The sequence below is a fragment of the Gopherus flavomarginatus genome, chromosome 14 (genome assembly GCF_025201925.1).
Source record: "Gopherus flavomarginatus isolate rGopFla2 chromosome 14, rGopFla2.mat.asm, whole genome shotgun sequence".
NCBI classification, from domain to species: Eukaryota; Metazoa; Chordata; order Testudines; family Testudinidae; genus Gopherus; species Gopherus flavomarginatus.
The window spans coordinates 36,578,945-36,604,184 of record NC_066630.1 but is presented as its reverse complement, the minus strand read 5'-3'; the positions used below and the strand labels follow the sequence as shown (position 1 = coordinate 36,604,184).

At 48.2% G+C, this 25,240-nt stretch overlaps 1 protein-coding gene across 2 annotated transcripts in view; it reads right to left on the bottom strand.

Moving 5' to 3' along the window:
• CPNE2 (copine 2) overlaps positions 1 to 25,240 on the bottom strand; it is a 176,140-nt gene that overhangs the window by 118,003 nt on the left and 32,897 nt on the right. For both annotated transcript variants that reach the window (XM_050922780.1, XM_050922781.1), the window contains exon 2: positions 7,755 to 7,951. In XM_050922780.1, coding sequence (XP_050778737.1) covers positions 7,755 to 7,922 — 168 coding nt within the window. In that variant the 5' untranslated portion in view covers positions 7,923 to 7,951. The remainder of the gene's footprint in view (positions 1 to 7,754; positions 7,952 to 25,240) is intronic.

The window sequence follows — 25,240 nt, the reverse complement described above, 5'->3', positions numbered from 1 at the left end:
TTATATCAATATAAAGGGCTCTTTAAACTGGTTTCTGTACTCCTCCCCAACGAGAGGAGTAGCGCTGAAATCGGTATTGCCATGTCGGATTAGGGTTAGTGTGGCCGCAAATCAACGATATTGGCCTCCAGGTGGTATCCCACAGTGCACCATTGTGACCGCTCTGGAAAGCAATCTGAACTTGGATGCACTGCTCAGGTAGACAGAAAAAGCCCCGCGAACTTTTGAATTTCATTTCCTGTTTGCCCAGCATGAAGCTCTGATCAGCACGGGTGACGATGCAGTCCCAAATCCAAAAAGAGCTCCAGCATGGACTGTACGGGAGATACTGGATCTGATTGCTGTATGGGGAGACAAATCTGTTCTATTAGAGCCCCATTACAGAAGACGAAATGACAAAGCAATTGAAAAAATCTCCAGGCTATGATAGAGGCCACAGCACAGTGCTGTGTGATAAGCGTAACAAAAAGCCAAAGAATGAAATGGACGCTCATGGAGGGAGGGAGGGGGTACTGAGGACTCCAGCTATGTCACAGTCCCCGCAGTCTCCGAAAAGTATTTGCATTCTTGGCTGAGCTCCCAATGGCTGAAGGGTCAAAAACATTTTCCCGGGTGTTTCAGGGTATATGTCGTCAATTTACACCCTTCCCCCCTCCCCCGAAAGAAAAGGGGAAAAAAAAAAAACAACATTTCTCGCCTTTTTTCAATGTCACCCTATGTCTACTGCATGCTGCTGGTAGACGGGGTGCTGCAGCGCTGAACACCAGCAACCCCTTCCCAATGGCAGACGGTACAACATGCCTGATATCCGTCTTCATCATCAGCCCGTGAGTGCTCCTGGCTGGCCTCAGTGAGGTTGGCCGGGGGAGCCTGGGTAAAAATGGAAATGACTCCCGGTCATCCTCAGCAGATGGTACAGAACGGCTGGTAACCGTCTTCATCATAGCAACTGGAGGCTGAGCTCTATCGGCCCCCCCTTTCATGTCTAAAGAAAATATTCTGTACTGCCTGGACTATCATAGCAGCGGGAGGCTGGGCTCCTATCCCCTGCCACCCTTTTAATGTCCTGCCTGGACTATCATAGCAGCTGGAGGCTTCCTTCCCCTCATTTTATCTCACTAAAAAGTCAATGTTTCTTATTCCTGCATTCTTTATTACTTCATCACACAAATGGGGGGACATTGCAATGGTAGCCCAGGAGGGCTGGGGGAGGAGGGAAGCAATGGGTGGGTTTGTTGCAGGGGCACCCCCTAGAATGGCATGCAGCTCATCATTTCTGTGGGATCTCTAGGGCTTTGACACTGAGCTGCTGTGCTCTCTGGTTCTTTAGTACACTTGCCCCATATTCTAGGCAGGATTGACTCTATTTTTAGACAAAACATAAAGAAGGGAATGACCCGGGGAGTCATTCCCATTTTTGTCCATGCGCCCCTGGCCGACCTCAGCGAGGCCAGCCAGGAGCACCCATGACAGCAGCAGACGGTACAGAACGACTGATAACCGTCATCTCATCGCCAATTTACAATGGCATGGCAGATGGTGCAATAGGGATGGTAACCGTCTCTGCTACCTTGCAAAGGCAAATGAATGCTGCTGTGCAGCACTACAGTATCGCCTCTGTCAGCAGCATCCAGTACACCTACGGTGACAGTGACAAAAGGCAAAACGGGCTCCATGGTTGCCATGCTAAGGCGTCTGCCAGGGCAATCCAGGGGAAAAAGGGCGCGAAATGATTGTCTGCCGTTGCTTTCACGGAGGAAGGATTGAGTGACGACATTTACCCAGAATCACCCGTGACACTGTTTTTGCATTGGGATCTCAACCCAAAATTCCAGTGGGCGGGGGAGACTGCAGGAACTGTGGGATAGCTACAGGATAGCTACCCACAGTGCAACGCTTTGAAATCGACGCTAGCCTCAGTACATGGATGCACACCGCCGAATTAATGTGCTTAGTGTGGCTGCGTGCACTTGACTTTATACAATCTGTTTTACAAAACCGGTTTATGTAAAATCGGAATAATCCCGTAGTGTAGACATACCCTAAGAAACTGCTCATTCAAGACCAAATGTCGATACTGTATTTTGCAAAGTAACAGGGGCTAAACAGAGCAGATGCAAAAAATAAACCACACACTTGATTGCATCGTAAAAAAAGCTGATGTTGAAGCCATCTGACACAATCTTATTGATAGCAAAAGAGGACTTTAGAATTACGGCAGATTAAAGGGACACTGCATGACAAGATTAGAAATCCTGTGAATCTAACCCAGATCACCGCATTAACGTTAGCAAAAGAAAAAAAATCAAGACTGAGATGGGTTTTAGCTTTCGATTTAAGTGAAATTTTACTACTGTTGAAAGGTGGTGAGAATTCAGAGCCCTGGAGTCTTAAAATCTTCTTTAGCCTCACAGAACAGATAAAACATGGCAGTGAAAGATTCCCATACCCCACCCAGGGTGCCCCATCAATATTCCTCAACCCTGACTTGGAGGGACCAACTCTAGGAGCTAAGGATGGTTCAAGCTATAACCCAGTAACCCAGTTCATTCATCGGCTTCTTTGCCAAGACCCTTCTGGTGTCAGTCCAATTCGTTCCAATTGTCAATGCTTTTTTGGTGGGGAGTCCTGTTACCAGGGACAATCTATCTGTTCCATTAAAAGAGAACTGGATAAATTCATGGAGGTTAAGTCCATTAATGGCTATTAGCCAGGATAGGTAAGGAATGGTGTCCTTAGCCTCTGTTTGTCAGAGGGTGGAGATGGATGGCAGGAGAGAGATCACTTGATCATTGCCTGTTAGGTTCACTCCCTCTGGGGCACCTGGCATTGGCCACTGTCGGTAGACAGGATACTGGGCTGGATGGACCTTTGATCTGACCCAGTATGGCCGTTCTTATGTTCTTATATGTTCTTATGTACCAGTCCATAGCTATTAATTATCTTCTACCACTACTGGCCTGGAACAAATTCAAAGCGGTGACCTACAGGTTAGAAGCAAATGGCTCCACAATTCTCCCAGTGCTGTTTATGTTATTTCCGTTCAGCAACTTGTTACGTAAGGAAAAGCCTTCCAACACATTACATCCCTCAGAATCATAAAAATAAACCTGCAGTTCCTTGCACAAACATTTTGGCCCCGTGCCTTCTTCACGGCTTTTGTTGTACACTGAGCCAATGTGTTGTCTGCACAATCTTGGGTTTTAATTTAAAACGCAAACCTCCCCCACCATTGTGACTAGAGGATAGGCTGCCCATAATGCCTCAGAACAACGTGTTGTCTAAATAGGGACCAGTTACAAAGTAAGACCAAAGGCTGCCCTTTAGAAAGTGGTGAACTCTTGGTTCTAAAGAACTGCAGGAACCTCTAATGTAAAGAGGGGAATGTCCACTTCAATCCCAGGGGATAGAAGAGAGAGAAATTGGGGTTGATCTTCTGGTGGTCTCACCAGAGAGCTGTCTAACTATGGCCAGTCTATAAGACACTCCATATCAACAGTGAAGTCCATGCTATTCTGCAATCCAACCTGCAGTAGCTCTCATCTATAAATGCAAAGGTTCAACCCACGCAGATTACAACTCCTAGCATGCAATGGTCTGCCCCCATCCACAAGGAAGGCTGCCCAGATTAGGAAGGACCCTTACATGTTAGGGCCTGTAGTCTCCATATGAAAGATGAGGAGACTTGCAGTATTGTCCCTCTTACGCAAGTGGTCCCATAGCTCCTAGGAAGTTGTAAGATCCTCCCTCCCCAGCCTCCGAGTTGGGCCAGGTCCGTCTTGCTTATCAAACACAAACAGTGCCCCAAGGGACTGTAAGTATTCCTATGTGTGCGATGTGCTGCATTCCAGTCTGAGGCCTATTTTCAGCGGAGTAGATGTTTGGCTGGTGCTTCTTTTTTATTTTTTTGGATGGTAGAGCCTTGGTATGTGGCCAGAACCGACTTAAATCATCAAATAATTCATCCAATTCACACACACCATTAGTTTCATTAGCAGCTTCATACTGCAGAGGCAGAGTGCCTGAAACAAGACCACGCAACGGCTCTTTGTGCTTTGCATTTTTAAGGGAGAAACAAATGAGATTTCTTTGTTCCACTGTCATGGGGCTGGGTGGGTGCTGGAGTTCCTCTTCTCCCAGAACAAACTCAGGTTTGCAGGCCCTGCCATGAGGCATGGGGAGGGCGCCCAGTCTGAATTGAAGGGGCGGGGAAGGGAGTAAATTAAAGCAGTTCTCTGCTCCTCAGCAACCCACCAGAAGGAATCATGCTGCCAAGGTTGATTTTCAACACACGCAGGGGCAGCGTGTTTCTCTTTAAGGACCCTCCAGCTGATGGGCACCATTATTGTTTGCAAAAGGAACCGCCTAAGAGCTGTTAACCTCTGGTCATAGCGGCTGGGCTGGTGTTTTCCCGGATGTGCTAAAAGGAGTGGAAGTGATATTCTAGTTCTCTCCCTCTAGGTTTAGAGCTTCTGTTTCCCCATCCTGCACGTGTGCCTTCTGACACAGGCTTCTTGATAACAGAATAAGCCTTCAAATAAACACACAATCGCTAATCTATGCAACCCTGTCTTCTCAAAATGGTTAACCATATCTTCCCCCTCCTCTCCCTTGGGCTTTGGACCTTGTCCTCTTCAGAAGATAGGCTCTTTGCTGCCATGACCCCCTATTACAGGTCTGCACAACATCCAGCACAAATGGATAAGATTTGACTCCTTCATATTTCCTCTCAACTTTCCTAGACCTGTCAAACTCCACCCCGGGAAATAACTTGGTTTCGGTTCTGTTCTCCCCAAGCATGTTAGTGTTGACATGGTGGCATGAGCTATAAGGCTATAGGACAGGGGAGGTCAAACTACAGCTCACGGGCCGGATCCAACCCATCAGGACTTTGGATCCAGCCCGCGGGATTGCCAGCCCCATGGCCCAGTGGGGCTTAGGCATGCTCCCTGCCTGCTCTGGCACTGCGCTGCTCCCAGAAGTGGTCGGCACCACATCCCTGTGGCCCCTGGGGTAAAGGGGGGAAGAGGGCTCCATGCGCTGCCCTCATCTCCAGGCACTGCCCCCCTGCAGCTCCCATTGGCCGGGAATGGGGAACTACAGCCAATGGGAGCTTTGGGGGAGGTACCCGTAAGCAAGGGCAGCATGCAGAGCCCTCTGCCCCACACCACCCTGCGGGGCTGCAGGGACATGGTGGCGGCTGCTTCTGGGAGCGGCTGCCACCTCTGAGCCACTCAAGGAAAGCGGCGACAGGCCAGAGGCCACACGACGAACCCTTCCTGCACCCCGAACACCAACCCCCTGCCCTGAGCCCCCTGCCGCACACCGCACCCCTCCTGCACCCCAACCCCCTGTGCTGAGCCCCCTCCCACACCCTGCTGGACCCCAGCCCCCTGCCCTGAGCCCCCTGCTGCACTCCGCACCCCTTCCTGCACCCCAACCCCCTGCCCTGAGCCCTCTCCAGCACCCTACCCCCCTCCTGCACTCCAACCCCCTGCCTTGAGCCCTCTGCTGCACCCCACAACTCTCCTGCACCCCAGCCCCTTTCCTGAGTCCCCTGCCGCATTCTGCACCGCTCCTGCACGCCAACCCCCTGCCCTGAGCCCCCGCCGCACTCCGCACCCCTCCTGTGCCCCAACCCCCTTTCCTGAGCCCCCGCCGCACTCAGCACCCCTCCTGCACACCAACTGCCTGCCCTGAGCCCCTTCCCACACTCTGCACCCCACCCCCCTGCCCTGAGTCCCCTCCAGCACCCCACACCCCTCCTGCACCCCAACCCCCTGCCCTGAGCCCCCTCCCACACTCTGCACCCCTTCTGCACCCCAACCCTCTGCCCCCTTCCACACTCTGCACCCCCTCCTGCACCCAACCCCCTTCCCAGCCCTACATTCATGCAATTTCCCCACTCAGATGTGGCCCTCGGGCCAAAGAGTTTGCCCACCCCTGCTCTAGGGTGTTTGGATCTGATGGCAAAGAAACAAGCCCTGATAGTGTTAAGATGTAGCTTCTGCTCAGTGTCTCCTCCAATAAAAGGTGACAGGTGTGGTGCATACGTGTCATCCCGCCAACCATGATCACGACTCATGAACCATTCAGAGGCTTTTCCCAGTGAGTCACTGACTGGACTGCAGTTCACACAGCACGGAACTGAACCTCATCACTTTCATGCCTCTCCTTTTTCTTGCTTAGTGGCCCCCACCTGCTGTCCCAAACTATGTATCTGAAATTCCTTAAAGGCCTGAACCCAAGTCCATTGACCTCCCTGGACTTCGGCTGAGGCCCTAGGTAATCAAACACAACCCATCTCCACAGTCCCCCTGAACAATGCAAATCAACAGCAGTACCCAATATACCAGTACAAACCCACGCCATCAAGTAACATTTAATACCGACTCAATGACTGGCTAATTCAGATCAAAAAAGCAGCTTCACACTTAGCTGGGGCTCCAAAAAACAGCTTATCGTACAGCTTGGAATGGCACCTCTGGATTCTAACCAGGACCTTGGCATCAGGGACTCCACATTAGGTCAGTATCGCAGTGTGTTCCGATTGGGCTCGAGCCAATAGGGATCACGACAGCATTGCCCCAAGCCTCTACACATTGCAAAGGACTGTGGATTGTGACTCGGGCAGCTTTGGAATATTAAGGAATGATTTTAAGCCTTCACTGTGCTGTGACAGAGATTGACATTTCTGAGCCTTGTAACCATAATTCTAAGATTTTTGTCCAAATGACAAGAGAGACAAGTCTGCGAGATGAATGCAATGGCAGCGAAACCAGACGCATCACAGTGAGAACTCACATACCCACACTCGCGGGTCTGAGACGATCACTTATACCTAATACAGAGGGTTTCATCAGGCAAACTTGGGAATGTTCTGAAGTTTCCAATACCCACCAGAGATGATCACACTTAGCTGATCGTTTCTCTTAAATGTAAAACTGATCAAACACGAAAAGGCACTGACACGTGCAACTGTGTCTAAATGAAAGACTGACAGACCATAAACAATTCAGGGGATACTGGAAAAACGTGGACACTTGTCTAAACAACTTGGCTTCATTTTAATGGGAACTAGGTGTCCTGCTGGGCTTTAGAGAGCTTGGAAAAATCTCTCCCCCAATTGTGTCTTAAAAACTGGGCTACATATCCCATGGGCACACGCTCTCATGCTATTCCCATTACTTCCTGCTTCCTGTCCAGCTGGAAGCACTAAGACAAGAGTCTATGTATTTCAGTACTTCCACTGCAAATTTTGACTAGGCTACAGGGACAGACATAGGGGAACACGGAAGATATTTTAGGTGTTAACTTGTTCCAACTATGGCATAAGCAGCTGTGGCTCTGATTGGGAGAAGGTTCAGGTGATTTCTTTTTTTACCTGCACTTGTTCACCCAGCCCTCATTAAATAGCATTAATTTTCTTACCCCCTTTTACTGAATTCAGATGAAATCAAAACTACACCACATAGACATTTATTATATATGTTTGTGAAAATAGTGGGGTTTAACTGATCAAGCCATTCAGTCTATAGAACATTTGTAAATGGAGGCATTTGACCCTTCTGTGCCTCAGTTTCTCCACTCTGTATTTCCTGTCCATTCAGGCCCTGATCAGGCAAACATTTAAGGGCATGCATAACTTCACTCACGCATGTAGCTCCATTGGCTTCAGTGGGACTATTCACACCCGTGAAGATATGTACACACCAAGCGCATAGGGTGGACAATAGGAGGACTTTGTGACTTACCTCTGTCCATTTGCCATTGACTTCTATGAATAAGACACAAAACGGGTCAGATTTGGAGGTCACATCCCTGTCCAGAAGGTTTTGGCCACACACGGATAATTCGACTTTGCAAACACAGTACTGGGTCCCGATAGGCCCAGCAGGGGAGGGGCTTAATGTATACGCCATGGACTCCAGTAGTAAAAACTCCAGACAATCTGCAGGAGACAAGGGAATGTAGGAAAGCTTCAGTCACGGCAGAAAAGCAAACAGCAGGCTTATTGCAGCAAACACGACGTCAGTTCAGGCTTCAGCAGCAGAGCTCCCAAAATATCCAGAGTCTGAGCCTTTTACATTAGCTCCATCCTGGAACATGGCTTCCTGTCCTGATCTATTCCAAGCATTTTATTTTGTCTCTGACTTCTACTCATGTTTACATCATCAAGGTCCAAGTGACCAGAGAGAAGATACCCGATATCGGAAAACATTATAACCCAGCAGATTAAGAAATAAAGTTCAAGAGCTTGAAGAAAGAAAATTGAAAAGAAGATTTATCTTTTTTGTAACAGTGAATGTAGTGAACATTGGAACAGCTCACCATGGGGCATGGTGATTACTCCATCACTTGGTTTTTCCTCAAGTTTGGAGGCCTTTTTCAGAGAGAGACTCTTGCTCAACCATATGGTTTTGGGCTCAGTGTTTGCGCACATGAGGGAAAAAGAACCCCCTCCACTGCAGGAATTACTGGTTGAAATTCTATAGCCTGTGTTCTATACAAGGTCAGACTAAATGATTTGTATGTCAACAGGCTGAAAGGGACCATTGTGAACATCTAGTCTGACCTCATGTGTAATACTGGCCATAGGGCTTCCCTGAATTAATTCCTGTTTGGACTAGACATCTCTTTTAGAAAAGCATCCAAGCTTGATTGAAATACTTCCAGAGATCGAGAATCCACCACGACTCCTGGTAAATTAATCCAATGGTTAATTACCCTCGCTGTTAAAAACGTCCACCTTGTTTCTAGTCTGCATTTGTCTAGCTTCAGCGTCATCTGAAATAAGAAGCAGAAAGGCTCCAACAACAATAATAATCGAGGGAAGGAGGTGGAAAAAGGTGCAATTCTGGGAAGATCCTAGTGAACAGAAACGAGACTTGCTTGAGCACTTTTATTAAGTTCTTGCCACAATGCTGCAGAGCCGCAAAGTGTGGGCTGTCATTTAAAAATAAGTCAGCGTATGTCCAGTACCCAATAGTTAAATTAGAACAGGATGGTTCGGCCACACCCTAGAAAAAAAACACACAGCAAGTCCCGTGTCTGAGTCAGCAGCTACACCCTTTACACAAATATAAGGAGGCTCAGGTCAGGCTCTAACATTTAACCTAATAAGTAAGCTATTCATGGGGCATATCAACATAGAAGGTAATTTCCAACTGAGGATGCAGGCCTCCCACCACGAGCGGGACAGGAACTGGCGCTGCAGGCTGGGCAAACAGAGCTAGAAAAGCTGCCTGTAGCCTGGTGTATCTGACAATGGAACACTGTTACACCACATTTCAATCACGTCAGAGCAACACGTAAGGCCAACAGATGCTATTTCGCGACATCAATTTTAAAATCAGACTGAAAGTGCTTTAAACAAAAACATTCCCTGGCAGCTCCTGTAATGTAGACATTGCAGCCTCGTGCATGAGCACTGGAGAGGGGGAGAAATTTTCCAGAGTCTCAGGCCTTGCCCACACTGGAGTGGTGGTGGTGCTGGGGCTGTTGCACTGCATTAACTCTACTGCTACAGTGAAAGTGGTACAGCTTCCGCCAGTGTGGATGCAGTTCCACAGATATAAACGATGCTTTATGTCAGTGTAACTATTCCAGTATGGGAAGGGGAAATGAACTATACTGGTACAAGGCATCTTTAGACCAGTATAACTGCACTCACGCTAGGGACTGTACGAACAAAAACTAGCCAAAGCAGTATTGTGTTTAGTCTAGTTTTCAGTGATTTAGGAGTCTATGTTACATTCTCAAAAGTGACGTAGGCACTGAAGAACTAAGATTTTAAACAGAGACTAGAGATTTTGGGTGCCCAATCTGCAGGGCCTGAAAAGGAGCCTGATTTTCAGAAAGGGCTGAACATCTACCCTTTGAAAAACCAGGCTGTGTTAAAGTATCTCTTGTTGGGCAGCCAAAAATCTCTACTCAATTATAAAAACCAGGGCTCAAGTCTCATTGAAAGCCATGGGATTTAGGCCCTCAAGAGCCTAAATCACTTTTGGAAATGGGACTTAGGCCATTTTTAAAAGATTTCTCCTGGCCAACACTTTTTGGAAAATGTAAAATTTTAGCAAAAACAAAACATCTTCAAAGGTTGATCACAAGATTTGACCAGCTCTTCTGATAGCCTAGAAGTGAATGATTGAAAAACAGACTAAGCAATGAAACAGAATAGTTTATTCTCATTGTCCAAGCTGAGAGAAATGCAACAATAAATGAACAGTAAACTAGATCTTTAAATGTTCTATTTTAATAATCCAAGGACTAACAATATAATATAATATTATATAATAATATAAGAAAGAAAACCAGTGATACGTCAAAATCTAACAAAAAAAAAATCTAGTTAATTCAGAGAATTGTTTCCCAGGTATCTGCCTGGCAAGTCTTGCCCACATGCTCAGGGTCTAACGGATTGCCAAATTTGGGGTTGGGAAGGAATTCTCCTGTGGGTCAGACTGGCAGAGACCCTGGGGAGGTTTCCATCTTCCAGTGTGGGGCATGGGTCACTTGCAGGTTTAAACTAGCGTAAATGGTGAATTTCTTTGTAACCTGAAGTCTTTAAACCATGATCTGAGGATTCAGTAACTCAGCCAGAGGTTAGGGGTCTATTTCAGGAGCGAGTGAGATTCTGTGGCCTGCAACGTGCAGGTCAGACTAGATCAGGGGTAGGCAACCTATGGCACGCATGCCAAAGGCAGCAGGTGAGTTGATTTTAAGTGGCCCTCACACTGCCCGGGACCTGGCCACTAGTCCAAGGGGATTTGCATTTTAATTTAATTTTAAATGAAGCTTCTTAAACATTTTTAAAACCTTATTTCCTTCACATACAATAATAGTTTAGCTACATATTATAGACTTATAGAAAGAGACCTTCTAAAAACTTTAAAATGTATGACTAGCACGCGAAACCTTACATTGGAGTGAATAAATGAAGACTTGGCACATCACTTCTGAACAGTTGCCGACCCCTGGACTAGATGATCACAATGGTCCCTTCTGACCTTAAAGTCCATGGATATGGCTACACTTGCACTTCAAAGCGCTGCCGCGGCAGCGCTTTGAAGTTTCGAGTGCGGTCACAGCGCCAGCGCTGGGAGAGAGCTCTCCCAGAGCTGCACGTACTCCACATCCTCTACGGGTGTAGCTTGCAGCGCTGTTTACACTGAGGCTTTACAGCGCTGTATCTTACAGCGCTCAGGGGGGTGTTTTTTTCACACCCCTCAGCGTGAAAGTTGCAGCGCTGTAAAGCGCCAGTGTAGCCATGGCCTATGAGTCTAGGAGCTGACACTTTCTGAAAGCTGTAAAATCTGTTTTTTAAAATTTAGGAACATTGAGTAGGGCTGTAAATCATGAAAAACTGTACGTACAGATATTCATGCTTTTAGGAAAGAGTTTTTATTGCCAGTGAAAAATGACGGCCCTTGGCCCAGTCGACACATTGGTTTTGTATTGGTATAGCTATTTTGGTTAGGGATATGACTTGTTACCAAAACAGAGATTGAGCTGGAACAACCCCTAGTATGCCTATGGTTACATTAGTATAAAGGTGCCTTATACTGGTGTAGCCAATGCCCTCTTCCATATAGGAATGAGTTCACTGGGGTAGATAAAACTGCACCCATACTAGGCGGGTCCTACCACTTGAACTCCAGTAGCATGGTTAAAGCTATACCATTTTTGTGCATGGACAGGGCAACTGAAATTCCTCTGTGTATCCACAGGGCAGGGACAAAGCAAACAGCAGCACCTCTGGGGTAAAATGACTGGTTCATGCCTAGGGCCACACGAAACTCATGGCCATGAAAAACGTGTCACGGCTCATGGAATCTGGTGTTCCCCATGAAATCTGGCCTTGTGCACTTTTACTATTCTAGGCTTTTATTGGGGGGAGGGGTCACAGTATTGCCACCCTTACTTCTGTACTGCTGCTGCCGGCGGCGGCGCTGCTTTGTGAACCCCTCTGGGTCGGGACCCCCAGTGTGAGAAATGCTCAGTCTGGGCTTTACAAATGCTTTGCCGTTTTTATTACAAAACTGTGAAATGTAACATTTAAATAGCTGAAACTGTGAAAGTCAATATTTTTAAAATGCTGTGACCATGAAATCTACGAAAATGGACCGTGAGTTTGGTAGGGCCCTGTTCGTGCCCATTCAGCCATTAGCCTCTCTGTTGAGAATGCCAACACACCTGCCAAGTTGTGTTAAATGTAACATTGTTTTTGATGACATCGAGACCTGCACACTAAGAACTGGGTAGAGAGCCACATCTCACTGCCCATAACCCTCGAACATTTGTCTACTGATAAGGCTGTTGGGTCAGCACTGACTCAGGCTGGGTTTGAACCAGCTACATAGAGGGAGGAAGGCTTCATATGTAATTACTCAACTTTTTATGTACCATGATCTTAATGTGGTGGTAGAAATAGAAAGCCTGGGACTCGCACCATTTCTGGGAAACTCAAGAAGAGTCTTCAATTGATTTAGGAAGTGCAGTTTTAAGGTGTTTGAAAAGGAAACTCCAGGATGTTGGTGGAACCTGAGTTCTCCACTTTCTACTCCCTCCCCTGCCTTAAGATTAAGGCTTTTGTTTGGTATAAAAGGGTCGTTGCCTATTCTAGATAACCAGCCCCTGTTCCATGCCCCACCTTGCAGGACAAGAATGGTGGGAAACTTACCCAGAGAAACAAAGGGAGGGCCTTAGCAACAGTCTCAGACCAACAGGAGAAAAGCCTGCATGAGCGAGTGACTCTCACTGCAGCTACTGACTGCTAACATGGACAAGGTTCCTATGGAGCATTCAGAGAGCAGAGTGTTAGCTATGGTGAATTGCTTTTGTAACCAGACCCCTAATTCAAAGATAGACTTACTGCCACATCCAGCCTCTTGTAGCAGCAAATGCTGGATTCAAGTGAGAGAGAGAGAGAGAGAGGGGAGGTGGTTTCTAAACAGCAGGGCTTTCTTGCTCGCCACTAAAGCTGCCTCACCTAGCTGGAGCTGGGCTACTGGCTAGGGCAAGAGAAAGCAAACGCAGGCTGGTGTTCACCCGGGATTAGGTGTGGCCAACCTTCTGATTTACAGGGGAACGCTTCCCTCCCTTCCGGTGACACCTCAGCCCATTAAGCTCAGTTGAAAGCCAATTTAAGTGCCCCAGGGCCCCTTACCTCTGATACAGCAGCATTTCCCATCATATTAACACAAGAGCCAAAACTGGCGAGAATCAGGCCAAATGTGTTTTTCCAGGTGGAAGTCCCGGAATGCAATACCCGTCTTCAGGGGCGGCTCTAGACATTTCGCCGCCCCAAGCACGGCGGCATGCCATGGGGGGCGCTCTGCCGGTCGCTGGTCCCGCGGCTCTGGTGGACCTCCTGCAGGCGTGCCTGCAGAGGGTCCGCTGGACCTCTCGCAGGCGTGCCTGCGGAGGGTCTGCTGGTCCCGTGGCTCCACCAAAACCGCAGGACCAGCAGACTCTCCGCAGGCACGTCTGCAGGAGGTCCACCGGAGCCGCGGGACCAGTGGACCCTCCGCAGGCATGCCACCGAAGGCGGCTTGCCTGCCGCCCTCCCGGCGACCGGCAGAGCACCCCCCACGGCTTGCCGCCCCAAGCACGCGCTTGGCATGCTGGGGCCTGGAGCCGCCCCTGCTTGTCAAAATACACACCATCCTAGTGGATGGTCCCATGTCCCCTATCAGCTAACCTTCAGGGAGAGCAGGCACTGAGAAGCAACACACCTGATGATAATACAACGTTAATGATCCAACTCAGAAGAGTTCATTCAGCTCCGAAATGCAAATTAAAACACGCACCCTCTGTCTCTGCTGTTTCATTTCGGTTGGAAAGGGAAAGAAGTTTTCCAGCCCCTCCTTTTCAGTGTAGTGCTCCTAGTACGTTTTAAATTAAGCTTCCAGTAGATTTTTGGCACCAGGGTGGAAATAAGATTTAAACTGTGTGTATTTTCCATGAGTTTGTGGCAAGCGAAAGGGCGCCTGTTTGGCAGTTTCAGTGCAGCCCATGTAATCAGCCTTACATTCGGACACTACTGCTGGGACCGGGTAGGCGTAGGAGTCTATCACACAGCAGCACTCACTGAGGCTGGATTAACCTTTTGTGGGCCCGGTGCCAAACATATCTGTGGGCCCTCCATGGGGGCAATGGAGCATAGGGCAGGGGGAGTAAGTCCCCAGAGCGAGGGGGTGACAAGGAGCAACGGGGCAGGGCAGGGGCGGCCATGCTTTGCCCAGCCCAGTGTGAGGGCACTATTTACAAACTGGCAGTTGCCAGATGCACAATGGCCCACCCGGCCCTGTGCTGCCAGCCTGTCCCTTCCCTTCAGGGGCAGGCCCATGTCGTGCCACACAGCCTCCACCCAACACCAGAACACCCCCGATTCCCTATGGCCAGAGCCCCCCCAGACCCGCTATGCCCAGGGCCCCCACCCAGACCCTGCCACAAATGCACAGTGCCTTGCACAACACTACAGCTGCCCAGTACCCCACACAGAACCCCCACTCCCTAGTGCACCAACACACACAGATCTTCCCTGCCCCCTCAGAGCCCCACTCCCCTACACTCTTCCTCCCAGCCCCACTCACTGGCTCTGCTAGGAGGCGACTGTGTAGTAGTAGACAAGCTGAGCTGCCAGCGCAGCCAGGGCTGATCTCCGGCCGGGGAATCACTCCGGCCCCTCAGGAGGTGAGATCAGCCAGGCCAGGGCCTGCCCCACCCGGGCTCCTTCACTTGCTTGGAGGAGCGCTGCCAAGTCCCTCACACTGTACCCCACTCCCCACCCAAGCAACTGTCTGAGACTAGCCAGGCTTCTGCACCAGTGCCAGGCAGCTCAGCTCTGGGGAGACAGGTGGGGCTCCCCGGGTGGTGGGAAGCAGAGACTATCCAGAGGTGGAGGTGCACTGGGGTCCGGCCAGGAGGCAGAGAGAAGCCAGCGGGTGGGGAGGAGCCCTCGGCCGGCCGAGAGGAGCAAGTGGTGGGCAGGAAAGGGGGAGCCGGCGGGCTGGCGGGGTCTTGGGGCACAGTGCAAGCAGAGCAGACCAGGGCCCTTCTGAGCATGGGCCCGGCTCCATGGTGCCACTGTTTTTTGACAGACAACTGGGTTTTCAACTAAATGAACATTTTTGCAGAAAGCATCTCCTTTTGGGTCACATTTCAAACCCCCCAAACTTTTGGGTTTTCTGGTTTCTTGACAAAGAGTTTCAATTTTTCAGGCGGTGGGGAGGGGACAAGATTTTTCTGACTAGGCCTACAAGTGATCCCTGGGGTAGGAGGAAAGGGAGAACATAAGAACGGCCGCAGTGGGTCAGACCAAAGGTCCATCTAGCCCAATATCCAGTCTTCCGACAGTGGCCAATGCCAGGTGCTTCAGAGGATGATTACCTGGTCTGTTTGTTCCAAGCGACCCATCCCCTGTCATCCATTCCTAGCTTCAGGCAAGAGGATGTCTTTAACCCAGTATCCTTCTCATACTCCTGGTCTTTGAGACCAGCTCATGGAACCACCACTCCAAAACCATAAATATCACCTTCCCCTAGCCTGCTAAACTGTCTCTGCTTCCATATGGCAGGGCATTAAAATGTGATTTTCGTCCTCCCTTATTTACCGGGCTCTCCAGTTGTGCCAGCTGTGCTCCTATGCTATGAAGGGTCGGTGGTTTATGCCTGCTCCAAGCTGCGTTCGCTTATGGTTGAATCTTTGTACCTAGGAGCATACTAATGCCAACTGTTCATTTCTGGAGGAGAGATGGGGATAGGGGTCTCCTTCACTGGTTACAGGTCACAGACAGTTAAACAAAAAACCAACCGAAGATGTGCAATCGGCATTGTCTAAACCAGCCGAATCAAGCCCCGCGTTCAGCAAAGACAACGGGGTCAGTGCACAGGCCACTGAACTGGAAGGCAGGACACCTGGCCTCTGCTCCAGGCACTGCTACCAGCCTGCACCTTCAGGGAGCTACTTCACTTCACTTCTGTAACTCAGTTTCCCTAACTGAAAGGCAAGAATAATGTCCACTCTTTGAGATCTATGGATAAAAAGAACGATCTAAGAGCTCAGTATTATGACTAATTGTTCTCCTACCACCTTGCCTCTGGCAGGATTCCTCAGTCATGCAAAATAACAAGGCAGGTTGGAAAGGCACATCGAAGTTGTTATCTATACAGGTGTGTAGCTAAGAGTTTGAACTTAGAACATTCACACACCAGCTGTTCCATTGCCTCTGGCCTGCAACTACAACCGAGATCTGCCCAGGCACACTTGCCATTATCCACAACAGGCCACATCCCATTCTGGTGTAAATGGAGCTGCACCAGTTTACACCAGCTGTAGATCTGTCCCCACACGATCACTAACACACCAGCTGCGGTGAGAGGCCTGAACAAAGAGCAGGGGAAAACCTCCTCCCCCCCGCCCAAGCACCATATGGAACATCACCCCAAGGATAACAGAGCACATGCTTTGTGATGTACATCGCTTATGCCCACCCATACCCATGCATTTATACACAGCGCACAGGTCTGCTCGAACCACAAGCAGATCCGCACAGCTGTGGTGATTGAAATTCACTCTACATTGGAAAAAAACACCAAAGTTTTCTAAGTTCTCTAGCCTCATTGTCCAGGTTGCCACGATTTCTGCCTAGCATTTAAAAGCCACTCTAGCAATAGGCTTAATTTTAACTCCTGCTAGAAAAATCTGAGCTTGATAGGCATTAATTGCGTTTATTTAACTGACAGGTATAGACAAGCAGGGTAGGGGCCATCATTTCAGGTCCAACATGGTCAGGGGGAGGATTCCAATTACCAGTCGAGAAGTAAGAGGAGAGAAGCCTAATTTCCTCTCTACACACCCCAATGCCTCCAAAACTCAGACATTATTTCTCTTCCCAGGGCTTGACTCTGATCTCACTTACAACAGTGTAATGGATTAGTCTGGTTTACCCTGATGTAACGTATTGCAATTTCAAGGAGAAATATGGGATTTCAAAAAGGACCCAGGACACAGAAAGTCTCCAAGGGGAGTGGATGTAGTTAAATGAACAAGAGGAGAAAATCCTCTCGTCCCATCCATCCCAGAAGCGGGTAACTGCCCCAAGAAAAGGTGGCTTGACATTTGCAAGTGTCAGATCTTCCAGCCGCCTCTGTCCCCTGAAGCCTGTTTTTCCAGTTACAGTTAAAACACTGGATTGCCCCCTCTTTTTTTCTTTTTTAAATACACACGTCATGCAATCAAAGCCTTAAAATAGCCAGACCTGTTCTATTTATACCACCACGTCTGTCTGCCTCTGCCTCCCGAAAGCGCAAACAGTCCTGCAGTGCTGGCAGGAGCCCGATCCTGCGGATTTTCCCTGCCCCGCTGCCCATACCTCAGCTATTGCTCCTGAAAGCAGAGGCAGTAAATGACTCCGGAGAGGAGTTTTTCTCAGTACAGATGGGCACACCACAACTATCCTTCCATTGCACATCCCTCGGGTTCGCTCCCGGTCATCCCTCTAGCAGGGGCCTTAGGCGCTTCAGTAGCAGCATTGCTATTCCAGTTGCATCCGGAGGCGTCAAGGAACTAGCATGTAATGTATAGAAGGGCTTACAAGCCAAACGGACAAGACAGGGGAGAGCAAGCGGATGTGAAGTGATTTGCCCAAGGCCGCATGGCACATCAGGAGCAGAGCCAGGAACAGAAGCTCAGCCTAGGTCTCTCAAGTCCTAGCCCGGAGCCCTGTCTACTAAACCACAGAGCTTGTCAAGCTGCAGGGCAGAAATTTCTCTTTGCGGTGGATGCTGGACAATAAACAGCGACACTAACCTCTCCCACGTCTCCTTCACCCAGCACTCAAGGCCTAGCCAAGGAGGCTGCACTGATCTACCCCAGCTGAGGATCTGGCCTTCGAGCGCTAACATTTTATCATGTGCATTCAGTGCCGGCGGGGAGGTGATGGTTTTACAGCCCTGGAGTCTGAAGTGCTAGATTTAACAGGTACACCAACAGCAGCTTACTCCACATGGCCCCATCAATTTCCCTCAACCCTGGATGTAGAAGGGTAACTTCTAAGAGTGAGTGGGAGTTCAGTCCTCCAGACCTTTTCAATCCCTGGCCTCTCTCGCAGACAGCAAAGGCTGTTTACCAGATGTGCCCCGGAGAGCGACTCAGACCAGGCTCCTGGCTCTGAGCCCTTCTGCACTGTTTGCAGGCTTAAACTGAGCTGGAGTTCTCCGGAGCAGAGCACCGGTAAATATTTTCCACCCCCCTGGGGTTTTTAATAGCATGTTGGGAGGAGGGGGGGTGTCCAGGAAATACTCTATGAGAATTTAAGCCCTGAGTGTTTGCATGCAGAGCAGAACTTTGCTTTATAGCCCACTCCTAGTAGGATCGGACCCAAGAGCAACGCATTTCACAGCAGCTACCCCACAATGAGAGGGGAACAATTCTTAGACATCCTGGCTGCCCTGGGGTGGATTTCAAGCAGCAACATTATGGCTGAGGCCTCCGAGGGTTTGTCTCTGCTGCAGTTAAACAGACATGGCTGGCCTGTGTCAGCCGAGGCCAAGCTCTGGGCTCCAGCCTGAGCCCCTCACACCTACTCCACAACCTGACAACCCCGCAGCCCACGTCGGCTGACGTAGGCCAACCCCGAGTGTTTACACTGCAGTGTAGACAGAACTGGAGTGTGTATGCTCCTTCAACAGCTGGCTAGATTACGCGGAAGGATTTCTGTTGGCCCAGATAGCCCCCTAAAGGTAGCTGGTTCAATATGAATCGAGGAGATGCCAGGCAGGTGAGTTGGTCTCAATTTATACCTCTGCTATCAAAGGTAGGCGGTTATCATTGTGCTGTTAACTTCATCAGTTTGATATTTTCCTTTGGAGAACTGACTGGCTCCGATTTTCCTGGAGGATTCCCAAGGAGACACATTCGTTTCAAGGACTGCTCGCAGAGGAGCGGCATGTCTGCCCCCCACACTGACCCTACTCTCCCTCACGATCCAAAATACCACAGCGCACGCCGCTGAGATTGCTCCCCACCTCGGGGAGAGCGGGAGGCAGAGGATGGGTGTGTGAAGGCAGCACCAGGCGTGAGCACTGGCCCGAGCAAGAGGACTTGTGACCCGGTAAAGCCCTTGGACTGAGATTGAAGAAACCAGGGTTGAGTTCCTAGCTGTGCCTGGAGCTCCCTGTATGTCTCGTTGGGTCAGGGATGGCAACAGCCTGGATAATCCTCACTGAATGAAGATTAAGGGTTGTAGCAGTTCACTGCATTGAAATGCAAAGTCTATGTATTACTGTGGGATTGTAGGTAACTTTTCTAGGGGGGAGATCTGGCCAGTGTAAACCTTGGGAAGTGGTATTAGCCTCAAGGGACTCTTTTAAACAATGTGCTAGACAAACAAAGTTTAAGCGGGGTTCTCCTGTGAAATACCTGGGGGGAGGTGAACGCATATTACTCATCCTGGTTATGCAAAGACCCAAGCTTTAGAAGCTTTGCCCTGAGAAGGGGACCATTGTGATTACTTAGTTGTGGGCTCTGACGCTCAAAGACCCAAACTATATAAAGAAGCAACTCTCAGATTCACCGAGGTGCTTGTCCTGAGGTAACAGCTGTTATGAACTTGCAACCACAGGAAAAAAAACCTTTGGTGGGGTTTGAAGGACTGATCATCTGTCAGAGCCCTGGTTGGAGCTGGGGTGATCTCTGGCAAGCTTCTTATCATCCATGTAGATTCTTTTAATATGTTACCTCCTTAGTGCTTTTACCTTAAGAATAAACATGCTTGCTTAGAAAGAGCTGTGTGTCACACTAACTATGAGCAATTACACTGTGGATAGCCTCCAAAGAGAAGACAAAACTGCCCTACTTATGCAGTCTGACTTGCTGGGGATATGACAGTGCAGGTAGAGAACTGTGCAGCCTGGAAAAATGCCAGTCAGGAGGGAGAATGTCATGGGTCTCTACACAAAAGAGAGGTGATGGCTGGGGAGCCTGGAGCCTAGAGCGGGTGCCCTCCCTAGACCATAGTGGGGGAATATAGGCGCAGCTTTCCTGAATTGTGACACTAGCATCATGGGACACTGATCTCAGACAGGTCCTCCAGGCACTACCCTACAATAAGTAACAATTCCAGCTGCACAGCCAAAGCTCCCCTGTCGGTAAATGAATCTTGGAAAATTGAATCACTGGGCCAATTTCATCCTATCATTCCTCCATTGACTCCAAAACAGCAACTGGTTTGTCTCACTTTGTTTCTCGTTAGTATCTTCCTGTCCCAGCCTCCCACTTTCACACACGCTTCCTCCATGATCCTGGGGGCAGATCCTCATGTGTAAACTGGCATAAAATCACTGACTTCACTGGAGCTATGCAGATTTACACCAGCTGAGGATCTGGTCTGTTGTTTTCAGTCATGTGGCAGGAGCAGCAGCTGGACAAGGCATCAGGCAATTAAACAACTCTTGAGCTCATAAATTGCACATCTGAGGCACTACAAGGCTTGGAGGAGAGATGAGAAGAGAGGATTATAAATGTAACCTCAGAAAATGCTTTACTCTCAAGGGAAGTTAAGGAGTCGGCACCCACCCTTCTGAGAGACAAGGAGAACTCAGTGACAGATGGTCCTGAACCTTCTCAAGGATAGTCTATACTAGAAACACTCCAGCTGCATGACCCGTCGATGCCAGCGGGAGAGAGCTCTCCTGTCGGTATAAAAAAACCACCTCCACAAGAGGCAGTAGCTATGTTGGCAGGAGAAGCTCTCCCACCAACTGAGCGCTGTCAACACCGGTGCTTAGGTCGGTGTAACTTAAGTCATGCAGAGGAGTGGCTTATTTGCACCCGAGTGACATTAGTTATACCGACATAACCTGTAGTGTAGACAAGCCCTTAATCACCTCTGTGTTAAAATAAAGATTACAGAAGACATCTCCTTCCCCTATGCCACTTTGCACCTACATTTCAACTCCCTCCTTCCCCTATGCCAAGGGGATGAAAAACACCATAGCCTTCCTAGGGCCAGAAGAGACTTCCAGTAGATCACTGGGGCAGGATCTCAAGTCCATCTCCAACAGCCTATTGTCAAGACTTGATCGGTTTCTACTGATGGCCATTCCACCACACCCTGTCCACCACAGTGTTATGGAATAAAGAGAAAAAAATCTTATTCCAAAACAAAACGAAAGGCCCAATTCACCGCAACATCCCTCGTTTTATGCCACTAAAATCAGTGGAGTTATATTGGCATAAAATTCACAATGGATAATTATGCCCACAGTATCCTATGAACTGGTGCTGATTCAACTGATGTGGCTGCTACTTCCCCACTCACTGAAATCACAAAAAAATGACCCCTTGTATCGCAGAGAAGACATTTCTCATCTCTCACTAGAGAGGAGAGAGAGGGGGAAATACACAAGAAAGCCTGACATCAGCTAAGAGAACCAGGTTAATAAATTGGCTCTCTTGCCACTGACTTTTTCAGCTGGCTCTGCACATAAGAAGAGACAAGATGCAGTCTGGGTTATTTTCTGTTTTGATGGGGGAGCAGTTTTCTGTCTTAAGATATCCACCCCCTACCCCCCCCCCAAGTCTCCCCTCTATCACCCTCCTCCCAATATGTACAATAAAAAGCTAATCACTTTGTTTACCAAGAGCTGTTGTTTATCAGTGGAAAATCTTGTGCTGGTAAAAATTGGATTAAGAAAGGAGACAGACAGATTTCCCTCCACCAGGACTATAGAATCATTTCTATTTCATCCGCATGATAATAGACTATTTAGTATATTCGCCCTTCAGTGACAGCACATGGGATTGGTCTGACTTCCTGCATAACATGGGCCATAAAAATGTTATCCAGGGACTCCTGCACCAATCGCAATCACCTGGGGTGGAACGAAAGCAAATCCGATTTCAGTGGCACTGGTGTAAATCAAGAGAAATGCCATTGCAGTCAATTATCTATATGCGGGCACAACCACTGAGCGCTTCACATCTTAGGTAATTACAGTACATTAGTATGCAAGTCTAATTGTAGGTCACTTTTTGCCCAGCAACTTCTAAGTTCAAGATCCACGATAGCACTGGTAGAAAAAGTGACCATCCCATAGTTTAGCACAGCTTTCAGAAAATGATATTATTCCACTCCTGGAAGAAACAAAAATAGTCCACTTTATGTACTGTTGCTATAGGTGGCGTAGGGATCTCTGCCATGGATTCACTATGGGCAAGCGTCTCCATTGCCTGGCATTTTGAGTAGTCCTTTCCAGCAGTGCCCGGTGGGTGTCAATGCCTCTAGATCAGGGTGGTAGCATTAGTGTGAATGGCTATACAAAGGTACATGGCCTCCCTTGAGACTCGACACCCCTTGAACACAGCTGCAAAAAGTAAAAGCAGCATTTGGTAAAAGTGGCATTTCAACGCAGCCATGCACAGCAGCTTGAAATGTGGCTAAAACTGAGATTTTCAAAAAGTGACTAGTGATTTGGGTGCCTCAAGTTATTGATTCCCAACTTAAGACACCTTCAGAGAGTGGATGCTCAGAATTTTATAAAAATCAGGCCCCTTTAAAAGGTGTCTGAAATTGGGCACCCACTCAACGAGGTATCCAAAATCACTTTTGAAAATCTTGTCCTAAAGTGACTTACACGTCTAAGGCCCATTGATTTCAATGGGAGCTGGGTACCTAACCTGCTTAGGTGCTTTTGAAAGTCCCGACTGGGCACCTATCTGCATTTTACATGACTGACTCTCCATGCCTCTCTTTTGAAAATGGGATTTAGCCTCCTAAGCCACTTTGACATTTTAAAAAAATGTATACCCTTGAGCTAGCTGAATATTTCCCCCCTCAAAAAATATTTTGATGAAAAATAAATTGTCAACCAAAACAGATAGTGACCGAAATTTCTCATTTGAATTGAAGTGTTCTGATTTTTTTTAAATTAGAAAAAAAAATCAAAAATAATTTTTCCCTTTTTCTACCTCTTCTCTTCCTTTTTTCCTCCTTTCAGGGAAAAAAGAAAAAAATAATTGCGGAGAAAAAAACTGAAAACCAAACATTGTGGGGTTTTTGAAAACAAACATTTTTCAGTTTTAGTTTCATCAAAAATTCCACAAAAAAGTCAAACCAAATGAAAACGTTTCTTTTCACAGAAAATACATAGCATTTTTCTACCCGCTCTGACAAATACCCAGTGCTCAAAACTGCATCATAAGACGTTTTAAAAATAAATCTTTTAGAGATGGACGTGCCCACAAGACAGATTTAGCTACTGACTCTGTTAAGTTCTCCTCACACCATCTATGGGTCATCTTAATTATGACTTCAAAAGTTTTTTTTCTCCTGCTGACGATAGCTCATCTCAATTGATTAGACTCTTTCCGTTGGTATGCATACTTCCATCTTTTCACGCTCTCTGTATGTATAAATATCTCCTGTCTGTGTGTTCCATTCTGCGCATCTGAAGAAGTGAGCTGTAGCTCACAAAAGCTCATGCTGAAATAGATTTGTTAGTCTCTAAGGTGCCACAAGTACTCCTGTTCTTTCTACTGACTCTAAGCTTCCCTCCGTTCCACCCCTCCAACACTGGATCAGCCGCTTTGATTTACTGAGTAAACAAATACTGTAATCCTGGAATTATTTTACAAAACAAAATGTTTTCCATTCATTCCTGTTCACACAGCATGGTGGGCTCACCAGCCCACATCTGGTTTTAATAACAACCTTGCAGCCTTTCAAATCCACTCCGTATTAATCATATACACAGCACTGTTCCTCTAAACGTTTCCTGGTTACATCCACAGCAAACCCTCTGCTTTGGGCAAACATCTAGTACAGAGGCAATGATACAGAAAAGAGGCATTTGTTCATGAAAGTGCTGTGTGGACAGAAAGCCTGCAACACAAAACATCTTTCGGGGAGCGCTATTGGCCTTATGTTTGTCACAGAACGCATCAAATATTTTTCAGAAACTGTTCTGCAGCTGCCTATCCAAGGTACTCATCTGATCCCCCAATACTGGAGCATCTGAGCGCTCTACATTCATTAACATATTTCTCCACACAACACCCTTGTGAGGCAGGGCAGTGCTACTACCTACACTGTACAGAGGGGAAACTGAGGCACAGAGCAGCTGCGTGACTTACCCATGGTCCTACAGAAATCTGTGAAGAGCAGATCTCCCAAGGCCTAATCAAGTGTCCTAAATACTGAACCATTATTCTCTTCTACCATTTTAGCCACCATTTCATATCGAACCAAAGGATGGGCATCGATGTGGAAATAAGACACATTTCGGAGAGTGAAGGTAATTATCTACCGGAACAGCTCACCAAGGGATGTGGTAGAGTCTCCATCACTTGGGAGTCTTTAAATCAAGATTGGATGGCTTTTTCTAAGAGCTACGCTCTAGCTCAACCACAAGTTATTGGCCCTGATGTAGGAATCAGTGGTGGAAATTCTAGGACCTACGTTATGCAGAAGGTAAAACTAGATTACAATAAAGGTACCTTCTGGCCTTGAAGTCTGTGAAATCCATAATCAACATTAAATTCAACATGGGGGAAGGGCAGATTCACCGTTCAGTTTATCCCATCACCAGTAACTGGAAAGGAGAATTTGGCACCAGATAGAATCATCATTCCAGAACTAGGTTGGCTAATTGCCTGTAGAAGGTGTGACTACATGGACGCCAAGAGAGTTGCTCCTGGTTTACATCAGCGCAAGGCCTTGCCTAATCTGCTGAGTTCCCCAATTCCAGCCAGGGATGTAGCTGCACCTGGGCAAACCTCTATGGTTGACAGGCAAAGCTACAGCCAGCACCAGCAGAGCTTACCCTTGCTCGAGTCTAGGGGAAGGCAGGGCTGACGAGAGTCGGGGGGAAAGCCGGTACAAATTACCGGGGCCTGGCAGTCTGGAAGGGGGCCCGGAGCCCAGCTTTGTCGGCCCTGTTTAGCCGGTCCGCCCTTGCTGGAGGGCCTGAAAATTTTTTTTCACCACGGCCCGAACCCACTCTCAGTGGCCCTGGGGGAAGGGGTATGGGTGCAGGTAGCAGGGAGATGGCACTGCTGCAGCTAGACAGATGACGTACTGGAGAAAATCTCCAGGGAAGATAAGCCTCACTGAGAGAATCGGGGCCAGTGGTCTTTCAAATGTACGATGCCGTCTTTCCGAACCGACACCTCAAGCCCCTCACCCACCCACCTTCATGCCTCACAGTGGTGCAAAGGGGCAGTAAAGCTGCCT